General features: G+C 38.8%; 1 protein-coding gene across 1 annotated transcript in view; it reads left to right on the top strand.

Annotated features, from left to right (window-relative positions):
* The first annotated feature begins 942 nt into the window (after positions 1 to 942).
* Positions 943 to 22934, top strand: part of wdr27 (WD repeat domain 27) — a 46544-nt gene continuing 24552 nt past the window's right edge. Inside the window, exons 1-21 of the mRNA XM_040002026.1 lie at positions 943 to 1352; positions 2175 to 2316; positions 2551 to 2675; positions 3101 to 3214; positions 3329 to 3380; positions 3714 to 3784; positions 3865 to 3979; positions 4069 to 4171; positions 5584 to 5675; positions 5838 to 5902; positions 6609 to 6721; positions 7638 to 7711; positions 11406 to 11475; positions 11688 to 11759; positions 11837 to 11937; positions 12352 to 12441; positions 13172 to 13293; positions 14441 to 14574; positions 16353 to 16450; positions 18251 to 18372; positions 22616 to 22713. Of these exons, the coding sequence (XP_039857960.1) occupies positions 1206 to 1352; positions 2175 to 2316; positions 2551 to 2675; positions 3101 to 3214; positions 3329 to 3380; positions 3714 to 3784; positions 3865 to 3979; positions 4069 to 4171; positions 5584 to 5675; positions 5838 to 5902; positions 6609 to 6721; positions 7638 to 7711; positions 11406 to 11475; positions 11688 to 11759; positions 11837 to 11937; positions 12352 to 12441; positions 13172 to 13293; positions 14441 to 14574; positions 16353 to 16450; positions 18251 to 18372; positions 22616 to 22713 (2120 nt within the window). The 5' untranslated portion in view covers positions 943 to 1205. The remainder of the gene's footprint in view (positions 1353 to 2174; positions 2317 to 2550; positions 2676 to 3100; positions 3215 to 3328; positions 3381 to 3713; positions 3785 to 3864; positions 3980 to 4068; positions 4172 to 5583; positions 5676 to 5837; positions 5903 to 6608; positions 6722 to 7637; positions 7712 to 11405; positions 11476 to 11687; positions 11760 to 11836; positions 11938 to 12351; positions 12442 to 13171; positions 13294 to 14440; positions 14575 to 16352; positions 16451 to 18250; positions 18373 to 22615; positions 22714 to 22934) is intronic.

Here is a 22934-nt window from a genome sequence, read left to right on the forward strand (position 1 = left end):
ACAGGATGACTCGAAATCCACTTAAGACTTCTTGTCCTCTGATGTCTTCTACTGCAGAAATTGGTTCTTCGTTTCGCCATGAAGAACTTTCTTTTTACAGAACACTTTAGGCACAAGGCTGCAATGTGAAGTCCAACAAAAGCATTAATAAAAGTGATATTATTATTATTATTATTCTGTATGCTTTAAAAATGCTTAAAGTGAACTTATTTAAGCAGACTGAATATGCCACTGAGCATAGTGTCACTGTTTATCAGTTTATCATTGGCTAACTTGCTTTCTTTGCAAAGTTGAATTTGTAACGATCTTATTTACAGATGTAATCGGACTGTGTTTTTATTGTATTTTTTTATGCAATTAGCTTGAACATCTTTTTTTCTCTCTGATGGAATCATCTTTTCTGTGGGTCCCCAGCAACTTGAAATCCTTGTAAAAACTTATAATAAAATAAAATCCTGCGCATACTACTACTAATACTACAACTAACAATAATATAAAATATTTAATACAAAATTATTTATAGCTTAATGATGATGAGCAACATTAACAATATAAACACAAGCTCAAAACAACCTTGTAATCAATAATGCCACCTAAGTTTTCATATTTAAATTGAATTAAGTAACTCTGTTGTATAAATATATGTTAGATTGTGACTCAAATCACTCTCCATTTTTTTAAACAGAAAGAAGCACACAATAACGGGGACTACCATCTTGCGGTCAAATGGTGAAGTACAAGTACGGATGGTTTATTGTAGAAGCTCCACTCTAACCCTAATTCCAAATACTTCTGGAGTTGGATGCAAAAGCTACATAAACTGGGCATAGCGTACAATTTTGATGATCGAAATGTTGCGTGAAGACATTTTTAAAACAACAAACGTGATTAAAGCACGTGAGAGAACAAAACCAGGAATCAGTGCGTGTTTGCGTGCCTAGCATTAGTATTACGACTTGAGTGAAGCGCAGCTAAATAGACGATCTGTCGTGGCGGAAATTTGTTCGGTGTCATAGCAACGATCAACATTTCTAAAGCGATTAAAGTGTCGACGAGCACGGACAGTTAATAATAACGACAGGAACTGTATGAGTGCGCACACACAGTTACTAATGACGCTCCACGTACTTCTTCCAGGAGATAATTAGCGTTACGATCGTAACACAGCAGACGGAGGGTCGTGTCACGGTGTTAGCCTGTGACAGATGGCAAAGATGCTGACTGAAAAGCTCAGTTTGACTTGTGACAGACTCCTGTCACACCGGCAGCTCGCATGCTGTTACTCTTATTTTAGCATACCACAGCACGGCAAGGAAGTGCTCGTTTACAGCACAAGGGACGGACAGCAGAAGGTTTGTTAGTTTTTAAGTAATTTGTTCGTGTCTGCACCATGGTCCGCACTCTGGCTACAGAGCGTCAGAACAATTTAATACATCTAAAAAAATCATATATATACAAAAATGTCATTAAAAAGTATTTGTTTGAATGTTTGACCCACAGACATGGATTCCTACTGAAATGCTGCAGCGAAGTTTACAATAAATACCAGATTTGCACGTTAGATTTAGCATATCATGGCAAACTAAACAAACAGTTCATCTGCATTCAGACAACTTTCTTTTTCGTTTCTTAATTCACTCGTGCCTTGACCGCGAAACAAGCCACGCGTGGACAGATTGCTCTTCCTCTTACATGAAGGACTTTATTGTCATTTTGCCAGCCAGTTTGTTTCAAGGTGAACTAATCTGGAAGAAACAGTGTCACTAACCTAAAAAGGCCAGCAGGTGGCTGTTTAACCTCTCTGTCTTACACATTTACTAGCCCTGGGCCAGATTATGTGGATTCCAGCATAGTACATTTAAAAATGGCAAAACCGGTGAAACCTTTATGCACAGACAGGCAAACAAACTTTTATACATTATCCACTCATCTTTTATATATTTTAATGTTGCATTTAGTCACAATCACAAATGGCCTGGTGTTTTTGTCAGACAGTAGGGAACCTACTAAATAGATCTTTGTTTAAAATTGTGCTAGAGTCAAGGTCATGTTTGTCACTTTACAGGCGATTAGCTGTGAATTGTAATGGATTGTGAGATACATGAGCTGCTATGTCATTGACCTTCTTGACCATTGACCATTTATGCTTTACTAAAGTATTTTTTTTTTCATAGCCCCTCGTACTAACTGGTCACCATGGTGACATCAGTGCCCTTACTTTTGGAAAAAGAAGCAGTCCTGTTATCCTCTGTTCCGCCTCTGCTGATTACGTCATTGTCTGGAATATTGAATTGTGCCAGAAGAGAACACAGGAGGGTAAAGATACATAGTTCTGTGTGTTTGACCCTGAATTGTTGCATGCTGTGAGCAATGCTCTGCAGTAAAGCGTTTCTCCATCCCAAACCACACACATTTTTCCCCATTATAGAGCTCTGTTTTGCAATGTTGTGGAGCCACTTTAGCACACGCTTCATATCACGTGATGTAGTGAAAATTATCATTTTCCTGATTTAAGTTTAAATGTAAGCAGACAAACATTTTGGTTTGCAGGTAAAGTTGCAGCTGGAACAGTTATCGGGACTTTGCTGGGGGAGATTGTTCATCTTTCATTTTGTTTCTCTGATGCACGAGTGGCTGCATGCACAGGAGCAACTGCATGTATTCTCAGCTCAAAGGTACCAGATGATCATGCTGCACGTCTTCCACTTGGTCAATGTATTTAAGCTAAAGGGTTGTAAATGGACTGGTTTTTATACTTTCTACTCTACCTGATCACTCACAGCACTTTTAAAACATGTGCCTCATTCACCAATTCACATTCACATTCATACAACCACTTTTTTCTATGCTCTGTCTAACATTCATACACATTTACACTCTGATGGATGCAGAGAGCAACTTGAGGTTAAGATCTTGCGCAAGGATATTTTGCATGCAAGCTGGAGCAGCCAGGGATTAAACCTGATTTTAAGATTAGTAGATGATCTGCTCTGCCTGCTGAGCTACAGTCACCACATTGACTTTTTAAAAAATATTTACTACAAGACAGTAATCACCACTTGTTCTTACTCAAGTTTTACGGTTGTTTTTTCCACATCAGAGACCAGAAACGATCCATACCTTGACGGGCCACCTGGGACCTGTAACATCAGCAGAGTTCTGCCCCTGGAATAACGATATCCTCGTCACCACATCAGAAGACCGCACCTTTAGGGTATTACTTTAAATTTTGCACTTTTTATTTAGCCACAGTGATGTGTAATGGTTTAGAAAAACAAATTGTGCACACCTTACTTGGACTTTTAGCTTTTTACTTTTGTCTCGTCAGGTGTGGGATTTAAAAACTGAAGCTGTTTTCTTCCAGTCGTTTGTGCTTTCAGGTATGACGTAAATATTTTAAATCATGTTGGTGAAGCGGTAAACATTCATTCTTTTGAGCTTGGCCCCTTTAGCCTGCAAAACTCTTATTCACTTTGTACAGTAGAAATGATAACTCTATTTTAAAACAGGACTATAAAAACTGGGATGTCAGATTAGGCTGTTGGTTAAGGATTGGTATCTCTTTCTGGGGTTTTCTCCCTTCTGTACCCAGGGTTCCTGTGATAGAAGCCACTCCATTAGCATAAAGTAAATTAGTTATGATTATTCAACCATAGGTTTCAATTTTCTAAAATTTGAAGGTTTGAAAATATTGAACTTCCTTAATCCTTTAGCCTCTCCACTGCTCACTACATACTTCTTGGAAGAGGACAGGCATCTTATCACCGGTTCAACTGATGGACAGGTTAGTGACTGAGGTACGCGGCAGCTCAAAAGGCTCAGACACTGAAATTCCACGAGCTGAAAGACAACTGTCTGTTTTAGGTGTGGTGCTTTTCTCTCAGTGACGACCACAAGTGTCACCTAGTGACCAAAATGGACCTTGAGAAGATGGAAAAAAGACATCAAATGCACCGAGAGACTGTGAGCCATCAAGCAGGTGACGCGACATGAAACAGATAGTTCTTTAAACTAGTTGGAAAAGTTCACTCAGTTACTTTTATGCTACTTTTGGATGTTTTCTTCCAGGGTGTGTTTTAAAATCGTCTGCTGATAAAGTGGAGACTTCAAAACCTGTTCTCAAAATGGCTTTATGTAGGCCTCTATCAGACATCAATGGTGACCAAGAAAAGTAAGTACAGCTTAGCTGGAATAGGTGCCTTGACCCTTATTATAACTTCCTTTAAACTGGTAAAACTACATAAACTAAACAGTGTGGATGAATGGATTAGTTCACAGAGTTGCAGATGTAGTTTACAATTAGTTTTCAATCATTAGTCACTCTATTTTGTTTATTATTCCACAAAGTGCAAATGGTATGTCATCCAGGAAAATATTAGCAAAATGACTTAAAACACATATGTCAAATTTAAAAAAAACAAAAAAAAAAGCTGCACATTTTTGCCATTAACACAGTGTCACAAGCTCTTGGAAAAAAAGTCCTTATGACATGCCACATCCGTATGGACTAATTGCTGCACGTGTTCACACACTCACAGGAAACCTGAAGGAAACTTCACACGGCGTGGGAAACTGCTGTCTCGAAGCATAAAGTTTCAGACCGTTGAAGCATATTGTTGCTGTGACAGGAGGCAGGCACTTGAAAAACACGCAGACATGACTAGATTTGTATGATTCCTAATTGCTGTAAGGAAAGCTCGTGATCTCAGTGCAGAGCTCAGCGACTTACTGACTTCACACTTTACTGTTAGAGTGAAATACAGAACAAGTGGAAGCAGAGTCAGTGTGTGATCATTTGAAGTTGTTGAAGTTTCTTTGCAAGCCACATATTCATTGTATAAGACAAAGTAATCATTTCTAGTCACTGTTAGCATCAGTGTTTAGACACTATTCAGACAGCACACATTTGAAGTAATTGATTTATTACAGCAGTACAGTTTGGCACAACAGAGTTTGGCATCTGGACTTCCAGCTCATCATTCCCTGCGAGTATATTTCTATAAATTTGGGTACTGATAAATAAATCTTGCTCTGGAGACTTGTGGATGTTGTGTTGGTGGAGGGGTTGAAGGAGCAGTGATGCTGACGTGTCAGAGTGAAAAGGAAAGCTTAAATATAAAAATAAATTGGGACACTAGGGAACTAAAGCATGTTATGTATGTTTCTCACAGTGCAGCTTGATGTGCCAAACTAAAGTAGCTCACGGGCTTTGCTCAAGTAAGATTCCACATAGTAGTATGAAAATAATGATGCACAAAAATGTAAAACCTTCCAAACATAAATTGCCCACAAACTCAAAACCTCAACATGCAGCCCAGAGCAGGAAGTGGATAAAAGAGCAGAGCTCCTTTCTTCTCTGTGGTATTAGTTTCCAGTGTGCTGAATGTATATAGTTTAGACTGCATGAAGTCAAAGGTAACTTGAATCAAGGCCTATACTTTTATGGTGTACATGTCTTGCCACTTCATCACATCAGTATGTTGATCTTTTGTGTCGTTTGTCTGACCCCAAATGAAAAATTCTTTTTGCGAGAAAACCCCTTAACATGGTTTTTCCATATGTTTCTGTTTGGGGGCCCTGCAGTGACAACAGCTGGTTTTGTATTGGAAGCTCTGATGGTTTGTATGTGGTTGATCTGGCTACGTCTGAACTGGTAACAGCGCTATATTTCAAAGGTAGGCTGCTGGGGACATGCCTTCTCCCATCTTTCTGTCTTTCTTTAAGAAACTCTGGTATGCCTCCAATAAAACATGTGTTTTCCCCTGAGAGATTCCACTGGTCATTTCTTTTTTGAATGTGATACCACATGATGATGAATATGATTTTCGTTCTTGTAGATTACCCTAAGCTGAGCATCACCATGGCTGGCTCATGGACCATCTCTCCAGGGTGTGATAACTCTGTGAGTATTTCCATTAAAATTGCCTTTTCAGCTTGACTTCTATCATTAATACAGTGTTGCTGGTATTGTTTTTAGTATAAAGAGATAGGATTTACTAGTTAGGATAGTGCGATATAACGTTTTTAATGTGTGTTTGTCTGCAAACTGATTTCATTGGTGTCACAACCATGTAACACGCAGTCACTGAACTTTTGAAGGTTCTAAGTAGAAATTAAAATAAAGTGCAGCAGTCTATTTGTAGACAGGCCAGAACAACATCATAGAAAAAAGTAGATTTCCATAGGCTTTTGGATAATTGCCAAATATAATAAACTCTGTAGGAAATAAATGTAAACAGTTACACGTATTCTCAGCAGGAGAATATTAACAAATTAACTTTTATGATTGTTGGAGTGTAAATGCACCCACCACCTCTCCCCATGTCTGGTACTATATCTGGTATGTAAACATACAATATTTTTGAAAATGGCTGCAGCATTAAAACCGATCCCTAAACAGCTTTGCTTTGTTCTTTTCTTAAAACTTCTACTAAATAACCAAGTTTATGGTTCACCTATGGCTAACTTTTATGTAAAACAGTAGCAATTATTTAATGTTCTCTCAGTCTAACAGCTTAAAACACATGTTTATGTATATATTATTACTACAAGAATAGTGTTTTTTATTTTATTAAAATTTTAATTGATTGAAATTATTTCCCACACAGATGCTGATGTTAGTGAGCTCTTTGTTTACCCCATGTGTGGTCATGTTGGAGGTGCGTCTATATGACCTAGGAAGGCCCTTGGCTTGTGGCAAAGGATTTTCAGTGTTCCCAAGGTAAAGCTGGAGTTAACTGAAAAATATTAGGTAGCGATACAATATTTTGATGATCTACAGTGACAAAACCTTTTTTTCCTACTCACTTCATCTTACTGATCAAAACCAAAATTCAAGTTTAATAGAACTTGATGAGGAACACTGTGGCCTTGTAGTGTAGCTACTTGAGGTCTAAAACTGTGTTTTGCTTTTTATTTTTATGGGTAGTATAATAGTAAGCATTTCAGCTACTTGTTTTGTGAAAAATAAAATTAAAAAAGATTTAAAAAAAAAAGTCTACAAATGACAGACAAAATAAGTATTTTTTAACTATTTGAAATAAGCACAAAACTGCTCTGGCTAGTGAGTGATTGCACTTTATACGATTCTAGACTTTTAAATTTGCATACGTAAGCTAACAGTCACAATAAGATTACTTTTTAAATGCCAAAGGTTTTAAATTGTCCTCTGAGAAAGAAGGAACATTCATTCAGCCATTACCCGTAACTCCATAAATGATTACCTAGCAAAGTCCAGCAGCACCAATAAGGACTAATTTCATCAACGTAATGTGCTTTTTGTCTGCTTTAACAAATTTGCTATTTGTGAGCCAAAGCATAATCATTTGGGATAGTTACAACTTGCAAAAACAATGCCTTTAAACAGTTTTGTTAGTCTGGTCATTTGAGCTTATATATGATTGTGGGCTGTTTTTTAAAGTTGGCCTCCTGCCTCTAATGCCCTCTGACTCTGACATTTCCATATTAACTTCCTCTATTACAAACATTCATGCCATCTGGTTTTTCATGAGTCAACAATATCATGGCATTGGAAATCAGAGGGGCTAATAATCCATAAGAGTGGAAAATGCTGTGCTCCTTCATTTCCAGTAACTCCCCCAGCCCTCCCCTCCATTTCACCCCTCTCTTGTTTTCAGTTCTCCTCCGCTGCCCAATTCTCCCCTCAATACTGAGCTAAAGAGGAAGGAGCCCAGCCATCCTAAAAAGAAAGGTCAGCATCCCCGAACACTCACCTCTCACTTATACTCATACACACAGAATAAAAAGAAAGCTACTACTATCTGAGGACTTTGAGCTATAAAAGTGTGACCCTTTTTGTGGTTTATTTCACGACTGGCTCATTATCTGTTTGTTTTTTTTTGCTTGACCACAAATAAAAGCCACTTTCAACAGCTCCCTTATTCACAAGGGCTTGCCACAGCAGGTAGCACCGCATATTTGATTTGTCAATTTTTTATTTGATTTCCTGATGCAATCTCGGGGGATTTGTTCCTCTTAAATTTTACTATTGGGTTAATAAAAGTCTGCTTGGCAATTTCAGGAGTTACTGAGAACATCTTCATTATCTGAAAACATTCACAACTTAAAGATTCCTTCCCCTCATTTTGTTGGGGTTTTATACGACTGTCTGTTTTCATAAACAGGTACTTCAGTTAGAGCAGCACATGCAGACTGATGGTTTCTTTTACATTAACCCGTTTTTTTGACTGGCTGCTTCTTCCTGGTGTGGATTCATAGGTAAAGTGAGCCTGTTTGTGTTTCTCTGGTGGACCATTAGGCTCACAGATAAAGTTTATGATTGGGATCTGGCGACTTAGAACTGTTCTCCTGGAGCGACCTACTAAATACTGACATTTACATACATACATCATACAGAGAGGTAGTGCTGAGAGGCAGTATTAGCTGTCTCCTCACAGCTGGAGTTGAGGAATTTGCCAGTGCCAGACTGTGCAGGGGGTGTACTGAAGAGTCTAGAAGTGCCGTGCGGCTGCACTGTCAGACCAAAAACCACAAACGTTTACACACTAACCCAGCATGCTGCTCTCCATGCATTCTGTATTCGTAAAGTTATCTACACAATTGTATACAAATTATGCAATAAACCTCCAAGATCCTTGGAAATAGAATTGTTCTTCCATTGCATGTGTGCAAGACCACTGAAGGTCTCTTACACATGCACTGAAGACTCCTGGCTTTTTGAGATGATTATAATCAGCTGCTGTTACTTTTTGCATGATGTGTACTATAACCCCTGAGTGCTGTTGCTTGAATTAAGTCATTTTATAGAAAGGATTTCAGGGAACTAGTAAAACAGAAGGACTGAATAAATTGCGAGCAATGCACAACACACATTTTCCATAGAGTGATCAGATCAGTATCAGTCAGCATGAAAATACTGCAGATGTGAATCTGATTCATTTAGATTTCTCTGTCAGGGAGAATAGACAGCTTTACTGTTTGACCTGAGGTGTCACAAATTATTAAGAATAAAATGAAATAAAGAAACAAAGAAAGGCAGATGACGTGGAGCACAATAGAGTTCCCTCCTTGAAGCACTAGAAGCCGTTGGACCCTAAAATTCCCACTAAACTGCAGTGATCTACAGGATCTTCTCTCACAGAATGAACAGAAAATAGTGCAAATAATGAACTGAAAATGATTGGACCCACTGTATGAGTTGTATTTCCTCATAAAACATTGTGATCCAAGCGATATTAATTGCCTCCACTGTTTTGAAGATGTAAAATCTTGGATGGCAGAGAAAAAAAAATTCTGTGAAACCAGATCAAAGAGAGATAGAGAAACTGAGGTTCTCAACGTCACCTTGGTCTATACCTAAATATGTGGGCATGTAGTTTTACAAGGTATAAATACAAAAGAACAGTTACCTTGATACAGACCACACACTGTGGCCTTACTTTAGCTTCATGTTTGTAATGTAGTTCTGTGACAGCTTACTAAGGTGCCTCTGATACTTTTAGTTCTACTCACATTGCTGTCTGCTACTGTCTGCTCTTCTCATCACAGGTCAGTACAGCTGTGACACAGCGAATGTAAAATGAGGTTGACTGATTGAGAACATGACTTGGTTGGCTAATTCTTATAAAACAAATAAACAAACAAAAGAGTATCGGACATTTCAAAGGGGCTCTTCTATGTGCTTTTTTTAAGCTCAGCTAGAATAGCGTTTATCTGTAGCAAGCCATTTTGGCTCCCTTTATGTAATTCTGTTTGTATTTGGCTTCCCTTCATTAACAACAGGTTGGTGGGTGGGTGGGCTTCTGTGCTCAGATCCAGAGATCTGTGCCACAAATGACCATATTAGGGATAAACAGAGACAAGCGTGGAACAACTATTAGATTCTGAGTGTTTACAGCCTGAAACCTGGATCATAGGGATTCCTTACATACACATATGCTGACCTCAGTGTTTGAATATTTGAATAATGTCCTATTTAGTAACTCAGGAGGTAAACAGGTAAACACCTGAGGAGAGCATACAGCTGTCTCACTTTGTGAGCAGAAAGTTTTGGGGTGTTGTAGCTGTTCCATCAGACAATGAACATCCTGATGTGCTGAACCAGACTAAAGGATTTGAATATTAAGAAACATCTTTGAATAATTTTTGTCATTAGGCTAATTCATAATGAATGCCGTAAAACAAGCGCACAGCAAACTGCTGTGATTTTACGCACATATGACTTTCCTTGGAAATTTGTCTGAAACTCTCACTTTGCTTCAAATAACTGTCTACTGTAAAGTCAGCGTAAATTATGGGATTTTTACTGCCCCGTAAAACTAAAGCACCATTATATATCAGCAGGAGATCAATAGGGCCATTAAGCAACGCCAAGTGATTGCGTCTCCATTTAATTGGCCTAAAATGCTTACTTTTCAACATGTAATCTGTTCTGGAGCAGCAAAAGCTACTTAGTATGCCGTCTCACAACACATTGGAGGAGTGGAATGTGGTTTTGCATGTAAGCCACCAGTCTCACAGAACTTAAAAGGACTAATGCTTTACCTAACATTTAAATACTACATAACTGTTGTGATACCAGGTGAATTATGCAATTCAGGTTTTGTACACTTAAACATGTTTAAACATACAGTTGTGGTCAGAAGTTTCCATCCTCTCATCACTGGCACACTTTGGGCACCTTTGTACCAACTGAGCATCATTTAAATGCTACAGTTTGCACATTAGATGGATGCTTCCAGCAGGATAAGCTTGGAGTTCACTGTACTCAAATCAACTCCACAGCCAACAGATCTCAATCGAATAGAGCACCTCTGGGATGTGGTGGGATGGGAGATTTGCTTCATGGATGTGCAATGCAAAAATCTGCAGCAACTGTGTGATACTGTCATGTCAGCATGAACCAAAATCTCTAAAGAAGTTTTCCATAACCTTGTTGAATCTATATAGTCACAAATTAAGGCAGTTCTGAAGGCAAAAGAGGGTTAGGTCCAGTATCAGCAAGGTGTACCTAACGTGACCAGAGAGTGTGTACGTATATATACGCCTGGCCCTGGAGACTATATGACCTTTTCCTACTTCCCCTTTGTTTGACAGAAGAACAGTTTTTGGAAGTGCTTACAAATTTTAATGGCTGTGGAAAAAGTGAGCTCATAGTGAACCATCACCCTTCATGGCTTTATGGATACACTTAATGCTTACAGCATGGAGTGGTCACCCAGAAATCTTGAATCCTCCTTTTAAAATATGAAACTGCTTCACGATACTGGTAGATATATTGTCATTTTAGCAATATTAAAGAATCTTACCTCATCCTGCCACTGCACCATCTATTGATTCGTGTTTTAGAAATGCAGACATATATACTCGTTATAATACACACTTCTTCGCTGGTGTCCTAATGAGCATCTTATCTTTCAATGAAGGAGGTGTAAAGGACCAGCCTCTGGTTTTCCACTGTAAAGTGAAGTCATCTGGATATACTAGTGCCCCGAGGTATGATCACAGAATAACTTTTTGCCATATAGATAATCAGATTACAGTTTATTGGTCTGTCCAAAGTTTAAAGCACTTATTCGCTTAATTATTTTTTTAATCTCATATTTCCTTTTTGTTAGGTAAAATATAGTTGTTATATGTATATATATTTTATTTGGTTGTTTGTATATGTGTTGTTTTTTTTTAAATTTAGTTTATCCTCTTTTTAGGAGGATCATGTTTTCACCCAAAACAAATGTTCAAAAAAATTCTTCCTCTAGGAAAAAGGCTGATGGAAATACGTAAGCGACCTAAGCTAATTTCATTTAAAAGACAGTGTTAATAAAATGTGAATACTGAACATACTTTTGCCATTTAGAGGTTCCCTCCTTAAAGATTACCCAGCAGACGGTGTGGCACCGGCTATCCCGTGTGCTGATGTGAGCGTGAAGAAGCATGTCTCATGTCTTCAGTATTCAGGTAGGTTAATATGAGTAATTTTGTCTTTTTGTCTATTATTATTATGTGTTTTTAACTATTATTTAAACAGTTGAAATGCTAAAGGTTGAGGCTATAAGTCAGATTTGGGATTGTATTAGAAACACCTGCCAATGTCGAACCGTTAGTAGATCTAATAACTGTCGACTGCATGGAGTATTGTCCATCCTGTGCTGTAAGGGTGAAGTAAGGTAACAATAATTTATGAAAAATAGCTGGCAGTATATTAGAAACAGTTTCACTGTTGCTGTTTTCTCAAGATGAATGTTCCTCTTTCAAACACAACATTTCACAGTTGTGTCTTAAAGGCTGCTTTACTATTTTTGGCTGTAATAAATCAGCTGCGGACTGAAATATCCTAATAAAACAATCCCGTGTTTCCTTGTCTCTCCCAAGGTGATGGAAAACAAATCCTGTGTGGTCTTGGAGACAGCACACTGTTACTGTACAAGTCCAGCCTTACTGGCGCTCCAGCTGTCTACATAGGTGTGCGATGCAGAGATGAGTACCTGTACTTTTGTTTGATATTTTTGTGTTTCTCATCAAAAGAGGGTTTTTTTTATGTTCGACATACAACTTCTTAACTGATTCAAATGATGCTAAGGTTTAAGAGTTGGCACCTCACAGAGATAAGAAGTATGTTAATAATTATAAGTCTGCTCTTGGCTTGGATAACTCATTTGGGCTCTTCTGAATAACCTGGACCTACTCTGAAATGGATGCATGGCTTGACATGAGAGTTTTAAAGAAAATTCTAGTTAACTCACTAAGCTATCACTGTCAAAAACTAAACACTGAGCTCTGTGTTACCAGAATAATGTGGTTTGCTTATGTTCCAGAGCAATAATTGTTGAAAGGCTCACATTCTCTCCTGAGACCTTTTAGGTTTAAACTAAGCATATGTCGCTATTATATACAGTGTGAAAGATTAAAGCATTTCTGAGACGAGTGGTCCCGGGCAGTAAAATTAACACTGACAGAGAAAGAAAGAATACCCCTGCATGTCAGGCATCACTCGATGGCTGAAGTGCAGCTGGATCACAGGTCTCCACAAGGGGGCAGCAGAGATAAAAGGAGAGAAGCTGAGGTGACACGTAGGTCACCACAAGCATATTCTCTTCTGTCTGCCTGGCTCTCTTAGCAGTACCATAAAAGTAGATGTTGTAGCCACACTCTGTATTACCAGGTTGCTAAAGTTGTGCCTTCTTTTATCTAGGGCATGACAAGCCAATAAGCAGTTTGAGCTGGAGCCTTAGCAGACGGTGGTGGCTGAGTGCGTCAGAAGACCTGTCACTCCAAATCTGGACTCACTGTAACTCAGAGCCTGCCATTATCATGGTAAATCCCCAGTGAATGCGCATACACTTATACCAGTGTCTTATTTTTTTTTCTTACTTTCACTCCCTGTCACCTTAATCTCCCATCACAGCTACATGGCCTACTTTAAGCCTTTATGAAATTTCCCTCATTCCTTGGAAGTCCAAGTTCTAACCATAAAAACCAGTGTAATAAAGACCAGCCAGAGTGACCTCATATTGCAAAAATGTCCTCTCTCCGAAGGTCTAAAAAAAATTAAAATAGATGTAGAAGTTCAATAAAATGACTACAGATAACTAATAGATAGCTCCACACATTTGTCTTGTGTTTTCAAAGATCAGTGTGATTGTTGGAAGGATTTTAGTCCCCTACAGATCTCCTTCTGTCATTCCGATGTGTTAATGGTAAGGTAAAATGTTCAAACTTTTTCCATTTCCATCTGTGGTTCATGAATTCAGTCATAGCACACCTTTATAATAGGACAATTTCTGTGTAATGATCAGATTGTATCTTGGACATGTTTGTACAGAACTTGCTCAATTCAATGTTTCCACTGCTAATTAGAAAACTAATGGAATTTAAAAACAAGGAGGCCAACACAGAAAGCCAAATTAATGCAATTATGAAATAATGTGTTTCTTGGCGCAGTGATAGCACTTTTGCTATCAAAGCCTCAACTGAAGTTGGAGCATCCAAAACTCTGATCGTATGCAGACCCTCCTTACCTCACTGGGTATCATATTTAATGGGACACTCAGTTGCTCTGTCATGCCAAGTAAAAACAAGGGTCTGTCCTTAAGCTCCAAGGTCTCCCCATATCTGATGCTTATCATCCCTGCTTTGTTTCACTCAGTTAGACAGTTTGGCTGGGTCTACAGCCTTTGACTGCTTGGTATTTTTGTGAAACAGCTTGGCAATGAATACAAGTCATTTCAGGGACAAGGGCTATGTCTGGGTGAGCCAGGATCACAAACGGCTTCTGAGAGTTGCAGTTGTGAGAAAAAGTTTGTTAACCACTCCAAATTGTGAGTTTGTGTTGATGAGATGTGGTCTGGTATACTGGTATAAGTAAGACTGAAGTAAAAACTGAAGTAAAACTGAAGTCTTGCAAATGTTTCAATAATTAAATAAAAAAAATACTATTAAGGCTGATTTTTGTCTCTGCTAGGGTGACAAAATGTTCTCCAAACCCATTAGAGGTGCTCAGTTTTATTATCTCGACAAATTTGTACTTCTGGCATCCGGGCCCTCTCTGTACCTGTACCTGTATAACCTGGACATCACGCGCGATGACATAAAAAGGTAATTGCAAGTGATTCATACATGTAAATAGATACACAACAGTTTACCATGTGAACCTTATAAATGCTACGTAAACTACAGGGAGTGCAGAATTATTAGGCAAGTTGTATTTTTGAGGAATAATTTTATTATTGAACAACAACCATGTTCTCAATGAACCCAAAAAACTCATTAATATCAAAGCTGAATGTTTTTGGAAGTAGTTTTTAGTTTGTTTTTAGTTTTAGCTATTTTAGGGGGATATCTGTGTGTGCAGGTGACTATTACTGTGCATAATTATTAGGCAACTTAACAAAAAACAAATATATACCCATTTCAATTATTTATTTTTACCAGTGAAACCAATATAACATCTCCACATTCACAAATATACATTTCTGACATGCAAAAACAAAACAAAAACAAATCAGCGACCAATATAGCCACCTTTCTTTGCAAGGACACTCAAAAGCCTGCCATCCATGGATTCTGTCAGTGTTTTGATCTGTTCACCATCAACATTGCGTGCAGCAGCAACCACAGCCTCCCAGACACTGTTCAGAGAGGTGTACTGTTTTCCCTCCTTGTAAATCTCACATTTGATGATGGACCACAGGTTCTCAATGGGGTTCAGATCAGGTGAACAAGGAGGCCATGTCATTAGTTTTTCTTCTTTTATACCCTTTCTTGCCGCCAGCCACGCTGTGGAGTACTTGGACGCGTGTGATGGAGCATTGTCCTGCATGAAAATCACGTTTTTCTTGAAGGATGCAGACTTCTTCCTGTACCACTGCTTGAAGAAGGTGTCTTCCAGAAACTGGCAGTAGGACTGGGAGTTGAGCTTGACTCCATCCTCAACCCGAAAAGGCCCCACAAGCTCATCTTTGATGATACCAGCCCAAACCAGTACTCCACCTCCACCTCGCTGGCGTCTGAGTCGGACTGGAGCTCTCTGCCCTTTACCAATCCAGCCACGGACCCATCCATCTGGCCCATCAAGACTCACTCTCATTTCATCAGTCCATAAAACCTTAGAAAAATCAGTCTTGAGATATTTCTTGGCCCAGTCTTGACGTTTCAGCTTGTGTGTCTTGTTCAGTGGTGGTCGTCTTTCAGCCTTTCTTACCTTGGCCATGTCTCTGAGTATTGCACACCTTGTGCTTTTGGGCACTCCAGTGATGTTGCAGCTCTGAAATATGGCCAAACTGGTGGCAAGTGGCATCTTGGCAGCTGCACGCTTGACTTTTCTCAGTTCATGGGCAGTTATTTTGCTCCTTGGTTTTTCCACACGCTTCTTGCGACCCTGTTGGCTATCTTGAATGAAACGCTTGATTGTTCGATGATCACGCTTCAGAAGCTTTGCAATTTTGAGACTGCTGCATCCCTCTGCAAGATATCTCACTATTTTTGACTTTTCTAAACCTGTCAAGTCCTTCTTTTGACCCATTTTGCCAAAGGAAAGGAAGTTGCCTAATAATTATGCACACCTGATATAGGGCGTTGATGTCATTAGACCACACCCCTTCTCATTACAGAGATGCACATCACCTAATATGCTTAATTGGTAGTAGGCTTTCGAGCCTATACAGCTTGGAGTAAGACAACATGCATGAAGAGGATGATGTGGACAAAATACTCATTTGCCTAATAATTCTGCACTCCCTGTATTGGTTTATGTATGTATTTTCTTCATTGGTCTTCAGCTGAATTCCTATATAATCGTTTTTGTTATGAAGCTGTATATACATGGATGTATTGTGAAGAAAGTGAGACAAATTCAAGCTGTTTTTTCTCCTTAGATATCATCAACGGAGTGTCAGCAAATTGGCCGGATGCTTTACGACAACATCAGCAACAGACATCACCGCCTTGTCTGCGATCAATGATTTTTTTTCCCGTATCCTTCTTCCTGTTCGTACAGCAGAGGTGTTTCAGTTCAGACTGCACATACACAGACATTTCCCATGTCATCCACAGCAGTTTGTCTATGGTGTCTTTAGATGTTGCCCCAGGGCTTCCATTGTGGATTCTACCTGTGAATGAATGAGGTTTTCTGTAGTTTATTTAGGAATGTGAGGAATTTGAGGGTTTACAATGCATTTATTTTCCAATAAATCCACTAATAAGAGGTCCTCTCAGGAGCAGTTCTGCTCCACTTTAGTTCACTTTGCCCTACGATGTACAGAACAAAAAGAATATGCATATAGGTTAATGACATATGTTAATATGCAGATATACATATAATTGGAATTCAATCAAAATGTTTAGTTTATTTATTTTAGTTAATTTAAGAAAAGCAAAAAAATATTGTACTCATAAATTTGCATTGATAATGTATGGCTTACACTATATGTATTCCTTCTCATAAACTTAGAATCAGTCTATTAATAATACGAAAAAAGTAAGATCCAGTAGGTTTTTTCAAACTATATACGACCATTTCACATTTGTACATGTGCATTTGCATCGTCTCTTTCTAATTATGTCTTCCTTCTTCTCCACCATTGCTCTCTCTTCTCCCTCATTTTCACCTCATCCTCTTCCTCCTCACCTCACCTTATCTCTTGAACCTAAGTCAGGGATCTAACACATGCAAAGATGCATAAACATGCTTTTTTTATTCCCAGTATTTGTGCAATTAGTTATTGTCAGCAGATAAGACATGCGACCTTCCCGTCTCAGCACAGCTGACAAGCCGGCTAAACAACAACAACAGCTGGTTGTTACAGCATTATGCCAGCAAACATTAGACTTGAGTGTCCTAAAAATCACACTTTCCCTCTGAACAGTTTGCTTACATTCGTGTAAGAGTTTATTCACTTAGTGTCTAAAAGTGTTTGATCTATTTTTAAGAAAGTTTCACTAACAGCAGCATTTATTAACAGAAAAGGTCAGGATATCCTCAACAACTCTTATCAGACTCTTTTCACAGAGTTTTACTGCTTCCTCCATAGTAAATAGACATGGACACATATTGACAGCTGAGGTAAACCGTGAACTGACAGCCAACACTCATTGCAGATGAATGGTAGCCACTGCTATTTGTCCCGAAGTGGCCACTTTAGCAAGGATTATGCACTTGAATTGGGAAGGGTAAGAAAACAGAAAACTGAAGTTTCATTTGCTATCTGAGAGCATTTAGACTCATAAGTGAAAATTGTCACGTATAAGCAACAGCATTTGTGAGCTCTTTTTCTTAGTGAAATGGATCAGTTGCATAGACAGAGTAATGTTAAGTTCTTCTGGAAACTGTCCAGTCTGTCAGAAATAGCGACTTTGTAATGATAGCTGTGGGATGCAACAGATTTAAATCATAAAATTGATTGGTCATATAAAATAATGGCAGCCTTCTTAGGTCAAAGTGTGTATGAAATATTTTGGATTTTTAAAACTGTTAAAATATCTCATGAGATTTTAACACTGTTCTTTAGTAGGAGTGTCCATGTACACCATAATAAGGCCTACAAGGCCTTCTTTTCATTTCTGTCTACTTACATAAAACAGCATGGAATGAATTAAGGTGTCTACAGGAAGGCAAACCATTGTATTCAGTTTTTGACTGAATATATCACATGCCCCTAAAAAGCTACCAAGGTTGTGAATGATAGAAAATAGTTGATTAAATATATGTTATTTTTGTTTGAGGTGCTGGTCCTCTGAGAAAAACGTTAAAACATTACTTAACAAGCTGTTTCAGACATTGTTTTGGTGTGTGGGTCAGATCGGTCTATTCAAGTATTTGACATGAACAAAGGCACAGTTGCCTCAGAGGTGCCTGATGCCCACAGCAGAGCCATCCACTGCATCACACAGAACAAGGTGAGGCGATTCGACTGTTCATGTGAAAAAAAACTACCCTTGTTATGTATATGCATGTATTTGTCTTGTGTAATAGTAATTCCATTCGATTGTATCTTTGTCTAATACTATTATATATCATCTTGTTAATCACTTAATACCCACCAGCTCACCAGTGAACCACTTAGCGGTAAAGTAATATTTTGTCCACATGCTAAACCAGAATTGTTTCAAAAACTGGAAGATGTTGCTTTTTAAATCAAATCTCTTATATGTATTTGGAATTCTGTTAAAATATTTCCATTTGGGTATGTGGTATATTTGAAAATTCAATTTAAAGAAGTAGATGTGAACCCAGCTTTATAACTTCCTGTATGATTATTTCAGCCTTTATGCATGATCGTTTGTAATTGGTTACGTTGTAATGTCAGTCATCACAGTGTATATAAGCGACTTACAGTATGAAAGGACTTTTTGATACCCACTAGAGTCTTTAAGTGTGGAGTTTGTATGTTGTCCCTGTGAATGCATGGACCCTGTCCAGGAACTCCAGCTTCCTCCAATGTTTGTCTCCTTGTGGTGTACTGGTACGTCGTCAAGGGTGTACCCCAACTCTCGCCCTGTGACACCTGGGAAACGCTCCAGGCTCTAAATCAAGTGCTTGAACAATTTATTTCCAATTGCTTCTCATTTTAGCAGATAATGTAAGATAATTTAAGACAAACAGCTTTAGGTGTAAGTGTTGTGTAAGTTTAAGTGTTTAAAAATGTCTAACCAGACAACCCAATCCAAAAAAAGGTTCATTCTGCTCATGTGGACGTAGCTTTTCCAGTTGGAGAAATATTTCGTCACTCATCCAAGTGACTTCCACAGTGTCAGTTGAGGTTTCCCCAACTTTATAAACAGTACATTTGCATAATCATTGACTCTAGCACAACTGACTAATAATGGGCTGACTGCAAATTGTCATGACCATTGGTCACATAAATGGCCTCCCTGACTCCCCGCTCAAACCAGCGTTCTTTTTGGGATGTCCTCACCTTAGATAATTGAGCATGATATCACGGCAAAGTGTGTAACAGATAGTCCACCATCTCCATTTCACACATGAACGCATGCCGACGTTGCAGTAAGTTGCCGTCACGTGCAGTGACAGCCGAGGGAGATATTTTATTCCAAGCAAACATGAAAATAATCACGGGGGAGCGTCTCCCCCTGCTGGTAATGCAACTTCTGCATGCGTGTCCATTTCACGCTTTGCCTAGCCAAAGCGTGAAATGGACACGGTGGACTGGCGTGTTAATTACACGTTTTGTCATGTTACTGGGTTGAACCAGATACTTATTCTTGATGGCATTACCTTGGCCCCCAGTAACGCTGTGAGGAATTCTGGAGTCATTTTTGACCATTTTTGTCCTTCAGTGTGTATCTTAAATAAATATGTATGACTACATTCACAGAATATATCTAAAATTAGAAACATCCTGTCTTAGAGTGATGCTGAAAAATAGTCGATGCATTTATTACTTCATTGTTATCAGGGTGTCCTTAAAACCCCCTGAGAAAAGCCTTCAGTTGATCCAAAATTCTGCAGCAAGAGTACTGACGGAGATTAGAAAGAGACAGCATTTTTCTTCCATCCTGGCTTTTCTTAGAATCAAATTTCAGTTCCTTCTCCTCACATACGGGGTGTTGAATAATCAGGCCCCAGCTTATCTTAAAGACCTCATAGTACTGTATCACCCCAATAGAGCAGGCTTACTTTCAGGCTCCTCTTCTGTGGAAACAGCTCCTAATTTGGATTTGCAAAACAGACACCATCTCTACTTTTAAGATTAGACTTAAAACTTTCTGTTTTGATAAAGCATATAGTTAGTGCTGGATCAGGTGACCCTAAATTCTCCCTTAGTGCAATAGGCCTAGGCTGCTCTCTGTGTGCTTACACACCTCTGCATTTAATCTTTAGTTATTCATTTCTGGCTCTCTTCCACACTATGTCTTTTGTCCCGTCTTCCTCCCCTCACCCCCAGCCTGTCGCAGCATATGGTTCCCCCTGCTTGAACTTGGTTCTGACGGAGTTTTCTTCTTTCCACAGTCGCAAAGTATTTGCTCACAGGTGGTTGTTTGATGTTGAGGTTTTCTCTCTTGCATTGCAGGGTCTTTAGCTTACAGTATAAAGCACCTTGAGATGACTGTTGTGGTGATTTGGCACTATATAAATAAAAGTGAATTGAATTCAATCATTGCTTGGCCTAAAGGAACAGAACTCTTTACTAAAAAAGATTTTTCACCATAAACATTGCACTTATCCTGATAATGATAGTGTTCTTTAATACAAATGCATTTTTTTGAAAGGCACATATTTAAGTTTTTATGCTGCTGAGCGTTGTCAAATCTTTTTCACGTCTTTTCTCATTCATAATCTGACTAAACCTGGCCTTAACCTCCGATCTTTGATAGAGGCAGAGACATCTCCTCAGTCCATACGCAGATTGGATGATGTTGAGATCAAACCCAAAAAGCGAAGAATTTGCTTGACTTGGAACCGATTACTGGTGTGAGCCTCATCTTCCATTTTACCCTTGAAGGGGCTACTATTTGGCAGATGTAATAGTCTTACATAAGGCATCTATGAGTGTTTCGCAAGTTACGTAAGGCACAAGACACGGATCGTTTTTGAGGCAATAAAAGTGTTACGTTTGTGGTGTGAATGAAAAAGGTCATGGTTAAAAACAAAAATCATGGTTATACAAACATTTCCGTGACAGACAGACAGGACATGCCATCATCAGTATCATTCATCTTGAATGTTACTCCGTAGCGCAGGAGGATTAAGACTGCCATAGGGGATGGCGGGAGGATGATGCTGGATGATGGCCTTGGAGTAAAGCTGTTCCATGATGCAGTCTGGGTTTATGTGGCCTTACTTCCACATCACTGTCTTGAACCAATCTGGACTCAATTTGTTGGTGTCTAATAAGTAGACAGCTTGGGCCGGCGTCCACATCTATTATAGTGCTATGAAGAATATTGCATCACTCACAGTGAAACTATAAAATTCATTTATTCAAGTCTCATTTATTTATTCAGCTTATAGTTAGCATTTTTATTGCCTCACATGTTACAGTGATATGGAGGGACTGGTATCTCTACATACAAGAGTCATAAGAATGCTTGCCAGCTTTGTAACAGCAACAAACCCATTAACTTTTATTATAAAAAATATATAAAAATAATTACCTATTGTACAGATGCTCATGTAACTTAGTAGATGCAGAAAAGTATATGTTTTGGTATGAAGGAGGCTTGTACCCACTGACCCTTAGATACTGACTTTGGTCACATTTACCTCAACTTGCTTTACACTCGGGCCAGCCTGGATTAGCTGGATACACTGCACCTTGTGGTATGGATGAAGTGCATTAAAGCATTCAGCTGCAATTCACTCTTGCACACAGCTGACTTTATTCCTTCAGCCCAGAGGTGCTTGTTCTTTGTCACGCTAGCTATTGTGTGCATTACATTGCGGAAAGCCTGTGGTGTGTTGTTTTTAGCTTGGCTATTGATGTCACTGTGGGATTCTCCGCCTGGGGGCCTAAGGGGCCTTTGGGTGCCGTAGGATTAGTAGCATTGCTCCTGCTTGGAGTCTACACACATTTTTTCCCTTCACTATTGGTTCTCCTCCTGAGGCTCACCAAACATCAGGAACTGCATTTTGAGAAGCAGCTTTTCTTACTTGAAATTTCCATCGCCTTTTTGACAAAATTCACCTGGAACTCATCACAGCGCAGGACTTCTCGGAAAAAAAGAACTGGAAATGCCCTCTCAGGCTGCCGTTCTCACACTTTCAGTGGAAATCTAAACAATCCCCCCCACCGCTTCTTTCTCTCTCTAACTCTTTTTCTCTCCGGCTCTCCCTAAGCTTTTCTCTCTTACACATTTACCTATAGCATTCAATAAGTTGGTCTGAAAGAGCTGTGTGGAATAGATGGATAGATTTGTAGTGGAAGTTCTTTGCTTTTCTATTTAACTAAAAAACAGTGATGACACTAAGACACTCCCACCTAACCTCACTTTTGCTTCCGTTTTTTGTTTTTACAGCCCAGCATGATTTTTTTTTAAATATCACCTTCTGTTTTGAAGTAGTATACATTATACTAATAGTATAGTAATAAAAAATTTAGGGAAAAAATGAAGATTTATATCCATTTTCAGGTAAAGCTTGTGCTGACTAAGCTGTTTTGTTCATTGTGTATCATTAAAGGGATCAGCGTTTAGCTCACAGGCTCCAGATTCATACAACCTCTTCCTGACCAGTGCTGTCACTGATGGTATGAAGATTTGGGACCTTCGAACACTTAGGTCTGTATTATTGTAACATATTCTGTGCAATTTGTATTGAATGTACTCGTAATATGATCATAAGGCAAGGAAAATGGTGCTTTATAATCTACTGTAGTCTACTGTAGTCTCTTGCTTCTTAAAGGGAAATCATGTTCAAAACCTATTGTATCAGTAGCTAATGCATTTACAGTAATTGCTAATGCATTTACAGTAAATGCATTAGCAATTACTGTAAATGC

The sequence above is a fragment of the Simochromis diagramma genome, unplaced genomic scaffold (genome assembly GCF_900408965.1).
Source record: "Simochromis diagramma unplaced genomic scaffold, fSimDia1.1 OVJJ01000421.1, whole genome shotgun sequence".
NCBI lineage: Eukaryota > Metazoa > Chordata > Actinopteri > Cichliformes > Cichlidae > Simochromis > Simochromis diagramma.